Here is a 5,279-nt window from a genome sequence, read left to right as displayed (position 1 = left end):
GGCAGGAGGGAACACAATCAGCTAGCGCTCAGGACTGCAACAGGTAGTAGCTATGTCATCAATGAAAGCTGAGTACATGGCTCTAGTAGAAGCAGGGAAAGAAGCGTTGTGGTTAAAGGGAATTACCAGGGAATTGGGATTTCCTCAAAAGAGTGTAGAAATCTGCAGTGATTCTCAAAGTGTGATCTGCTTGGCGAAGAATAGCGTGTTCCATTCAAAGACTAAGCATATGGCTATTCGTCTTAACTTCATTCGAGACGTGGTGGCGGATGGACTAGTGGTTGTGACTAAGATCGGGACTTTGGAGAATCCGGCTGATATTCTCACAAAATCGGTACCGGTGTTGAAGTTTGAAGAAGCTTTGAGTCGTCTGAGATTGCCCAGAGACTGAATTGGCTCCGGTTGAGGAGCTATTGTTCCGGCAGGTAAATGTTGGAGGATGGATCCGGCAGGTAAATGTCGGAGGTCAGATTCGGCAGGTTGATGTCGGGGAAAGGAGGAGAGAAGGTAGAGTTTCTCGGGTTTGTGCCCTAACCACAATCGAGGTGGAGAATGTCAAAACGATTATGGTTTTGGGCTGGTGGACTTAAACCGTAAATGGGCCTTGCTGTGTTGAGCCCATTAAGAAGTCGGTTTAGAGTGAAGTGGTCAACAACTTGTACGAACACAGGACTCTTCATCCTGTCGAGTAGCAGATCGCGACAAGCTTCAGCGTGGAGCTCAAGAGAGACTGCTACAGGGTAAAAACGGGAATTAACAGAGGGGACAAGGAGGTTTTAAAAGGAAGGACAATCAGACAGAAGATAAGACAACAAAGAGAGTTACCTTTTGTTCAGTGAGAGTTTGAGAGGGTTTTGGGGTTTTGGTGAGAGTTCTTCATCATCTTCCTTCTTTCTTCTTAAGGGTTTAAGCTTTCTGTAAGGGTGTGTGATTCTCAGGTTGTACTCTGTTCTTTGTTCATAGTGGAACCTCTAGTGAGCGGTCAAGCTCACCGAAACGTACCTTGGCTGGTCTAAGCCTTGGGAACTCGTAAATCCTCTGTCTCTTTACTTTTTGTTCTAACCTGCAAACAACAAACACAACATAGATTAAGTAACAGACCACGTAAAGAGCTAAACGAAGTTACAACAGGTTGGTTGCGGCTCGATAAGGTGTTATAATGAGGAGTACGTCTGGATCATATGTAGCTACGATCCCCCGGGGAATATCCCCCTTGGTCGACGTCCCTATTGATGTAACGACAATTAAGGGAATCTAAAGCATAACTCTATAGCATAAATGAATCAAAGAATACATATCTTGTAGTATTAATGAAAATTTGACGTTATTATTATTTCTTACTAAAGAATTGTATATCGCTTTCTTACTTTTACTACTGTATTCTGTATCCTCGCATTTATGCGCATTTCAATTGTGTGAACATAATATAATATAGTATCCCCTTGATCTTTTAATAATTTATATTTGTTTTAATTATCTTGCGATATACTTGGTGCACACATCATTGTCTGATTATCTCTAAAACATAGCAAGTAAATAATAATAATAATACTCTCTCTGATGTTTGAGGTAAAAACACACACAAATTTAGATAACTTATTTTTCTTTCAAAAAAAAATATTTATAGTATATTTAATTAAAACATATTTAAGTTAACCAACCACAAACTACTTTTAAATTTACATAAAAACTTGCAAAAATATTAAATAAATAATATAAAAAATATATATATATATATATATATATATATATATATATTTATATTTTTTTTCAACCAAACATTAATAAATTAAAAGAATACTCCCAGGTTGGTTACCCAAACCGAAGGAAAAGAGTTTACAAAATAAATTTCAGAAATTAAAGATCTTTAAGAACGAGCTAGACAATCTGCCTTTGCGTTAGACTCAGAAATATAAAATATCTTATATTCAGAAACAAATGGGATAATAATTAATAGGATATAGATACACTTGATGTAACAAAACAGATTTCTCTGATTGATAATGGCTGTTACTTTTGGCTGTAGAGACTTTGACTTTAAAATTTTAGCTGCAGAGAATTTGGCTGTAGATGCTTTAACTGTTAAAATCTGATTGTTTACCAACAACTTTTAAAGTTGTAGCTGTTATTTTCTTATTATTATTAAATATTAATAATAAATATATATTATGTCAGAAATTAATTCATATAGCAGTTTAATGACAAAATAAATTTTATTAATGATAAATTAAAATTTTTAAAAATATAAGTCAATCAAATATGTGATTTTGTTTGAAAACAAACAAATATAAGAATAAGATCTTAAAACAAACAACTATAGGAACAACTATAACAAACAAACAAATAATTAATGATTTTATTATCTTATTAATGATGAATGTCATAAACTCTTTTAAGCAATCTTATTAGTGATGATGATGAAAAAACAAAATTTATTGTTGAAATGGATCTTAAAAGAAAGAGAAAAAAAAATGTGAAAATTTAATTTATAAAAATAAAATATGCAAAATATATATTATATACTTTTGGAGAGCTTTTAAATATAAAAAGGAGAAAAAGAATGTTTTTAAAACTATTTAGTTTTAAAACATAAATTTTGACGCTTCAAAAAAAATGAGAAAACAAGGAAGAGAAAGAAAAAAAAGTGGCTTTCAAAGTTTTAAAAAATTTAAAAGCAAAAAAAGTATGATTGGTAAACAAATGGCTTGTAAGACTTTAAACATTTTTAAAGTCTTAAAGTGTGTTACCAATTAAGGCCCAAAAGTCTTACAAGTACGTTCGATAATATTGTTACAGAGGCATAGACCGTTGATTTCAACACACCTTAAAACTAATGTAGTAAAATAGTATGCATTGTGCTGGATTATGATTCTTTTGGTTTTACATTAAACTTGCAACCTAACTAATTTATACTTGTGATCCCCTATATATTAATCAAGAAGCACTTTCAAGAAAATGCTGATGTGTCGTCGTTATAAAGCTCGAGATACCAAAGAATTTATTACCTTCATTTTTATGGATATTTACACATAATTGCTATTGAATGATTAAGGAATATTCCTTTACAAATAATTAAAAAATCAATTATTTCAATTTTAAAATTTATTTCAATCGTTTAATTATTAAAATATAAAATTATTAGATCTAAAACGTTTTTAAAACCGGAATTTATTCACATATTAAAAAAAATTGATTACTATTCACATATTTAACATTTCTAAAATAAATTATCACAATAATCATTATTATAGGGAATAGACTTATTTAATACTAATGTTATAATATTTCGCGGGTGAAACATACTTACACAAAATAAACATACTTAAAAAAAAATCTTGCATAGATTGAAGAAAGAGTGAGTTATACATATATTTAGTTGATACATAATAGTTTGATCTAAACATACTCTTACGGGTTATATATTTTGTTTTTACATAAACAAATTTTAGATCCCAGAAAATAACTTTAGTCATAACCCTATTTTATCTGCATAGTTTTATCCTGCACAGGGTGCGGGTTGTTACTTAGTTATATGTTATTTTTGGATATGAAGATTTTAAGACCCTAACAAAAAAATCAGTAGTTACTATAAACAAAAGTAAAAAATTACGCGTTTATTAAAGATAAGCAACTCAAAATCTTATAATTTTTTGGTCTTATTTTCATATCATTTAGAAACAAAAGTTAGAGGAATTCTGCAACCAATTAGTGAAATTGGCTTCATTATAATCAATCTTCAAAATACAAAGGAGAAGGACAAAATTTTGGGGGATTTTGTTTGCCCCATCCGCATCATAGCATATTGCCCTTAATTTTGGGGGATTTCGTTATATCAAAATAGCATATTGCCCTTAAGAAAAGTTATATTGACATATATATATATATATATATTACCAAACGTAGAGAAGTAAAAATTTCTAGTTGAAAATCGTAATTACATTCGTTAAAAATTAAAGACATTATATGAAAACATAGAAGGATTATAACTCCAATCCCTCTTCTTGATTACTATCTGAAAATAATTGGATGATTAAAAAATTAGTTAAATTTCCTACCACCATTACTGTACTATTAGCAAAAGAACAATTTGCTTATTATGGGAAATATACGGTTCAACATTTTACAAAAACGGGGAAGTATACGGTTCAGTCAGGGTATCGTACGGAACGGAAGGCAGCACCTAGGACTTTTCAGATCCTTGGCTGTGGTCCAGAGATTACCCCTCTTCTAGCCAGAGTTTGGCTGGTTCAGTGTCCACTAGAAATACAACATTTTATGTGGTAAGTATTGTCAGGGTCAATTTTGGTATCGGTAATTTTGAGGCGGCGAGGTATTGCTTATGATTCGGGCTGTGCAAGGTGTGGTGCCGATGAGGAAACAATCAATCATGCCATTTTTGTATGTCCTCCGGCTCGCCAGGCTTGGACTTTAGCTCAGGTACCGGTGGGGCCAAACTATTTTTCGACGGAGTCTTTGTATGCAAATGTAGATCATCTTTTTGGCCCTAAAAATTCAAGTTCTCAAATATCGGCTTTTCCTTGGCTTATGTGGTATATCTGGAAAGCAAGGAACGCACGAGTTTTTGAGAATAAGGACGAGCAGCCCGAGGAGGTTGTTCGGATAGCGGAAGGTGATGCGACATCATGGCAGCAAGCTCAGGTGGAGGATGATCGGTGCTTCATAGATGAATCATGGAAAGAGAGTGATAAATTTGCAGGTGCAGGATGGTTTTGTACGTTGCTTCAGGATTCGTCGCCGACTATGGGAGCCACCAATTTCCAGCGTAGTCTCCCCTTACATGCTGAAGTGGAAGCTTTCATCTTGGCTTTGCGGTGCATGACCGGACATGACTATCGGGATGTGCCTTTTTATACAGACTGCTCAGACTTGGTGAAGATGGTGTCTTCTCCTTTAGACTGGCCGGCATTCCTCGACGTACCTTGATGATGTCAAGATTGACAGGGAGGAGTTTATTTCTTTCTCTTTATCTCTTATTTCTAGAAATGCAAATGTAAATGCAGATTTTTTGGCATGCCAAGCACGTATATCTCCGCATAATGTTTTGTATGTAAACAGTTTCCCACCCAATTGGATCATATGAGCTAATCTTTTGTTGTAAAAAAAAAAATAATCTGCTTATTATCATTACTAGGTAACAACCCGCACTATGTGCGGTATAAAATAATTATTAAATATTTTTACTATATTTTTTTATATCTATAATATTTATCAGTAATTAGAATATAAAATTTGATTGTGTAGTATATAAAAATATATAA

The 5,279-nt window shown here is 33.0% G+C and overlaps 1 protein-coding gene across 1 annotated transcript; it reads left to right on the top strand.

The window, feature by feature from the left end:
- Nucleotides 1-4,026: 4,026 nt before the first annotated feature.
- On the top strand, nucleotides 4,027-4,944 carry LOC147938847 (uncharacterized). Its single transcript, XM_087465782.1, has 2 exons — nucleotides 4,027-4,280; nucleotides 4,323-4,944. Exons 1-2 carry the CDS (start codon nucleotides 4,027-4,029, stop codon nucleotides 4,942-4,944), a joined length of 876 nt encoding a protein of 291 aa, XP_087321908.1.
- Nucleotides 4,945-5,279: the final 335 nt, after the last annotated feature.

Source organism: Camelina sativa, chromosome 9, assembly GCF_030686135.1.
Source record: "Camelina sativa cultivar CO46 ecotype springtype chromosome 9, ASM3068613v1".
NCBI classification, from domain to species: Eukaryota; Viridiplantae; Streptophyta; class Magnoliopsida; order Brassicales; family Brassicaceae; genus Camelina; species Camelina sativa.
The sequence above is the reverse complement of the archived record's forward strand: the minus strand, read 5'-3'. Positions and strand labels throughout refer to the sequence as shown.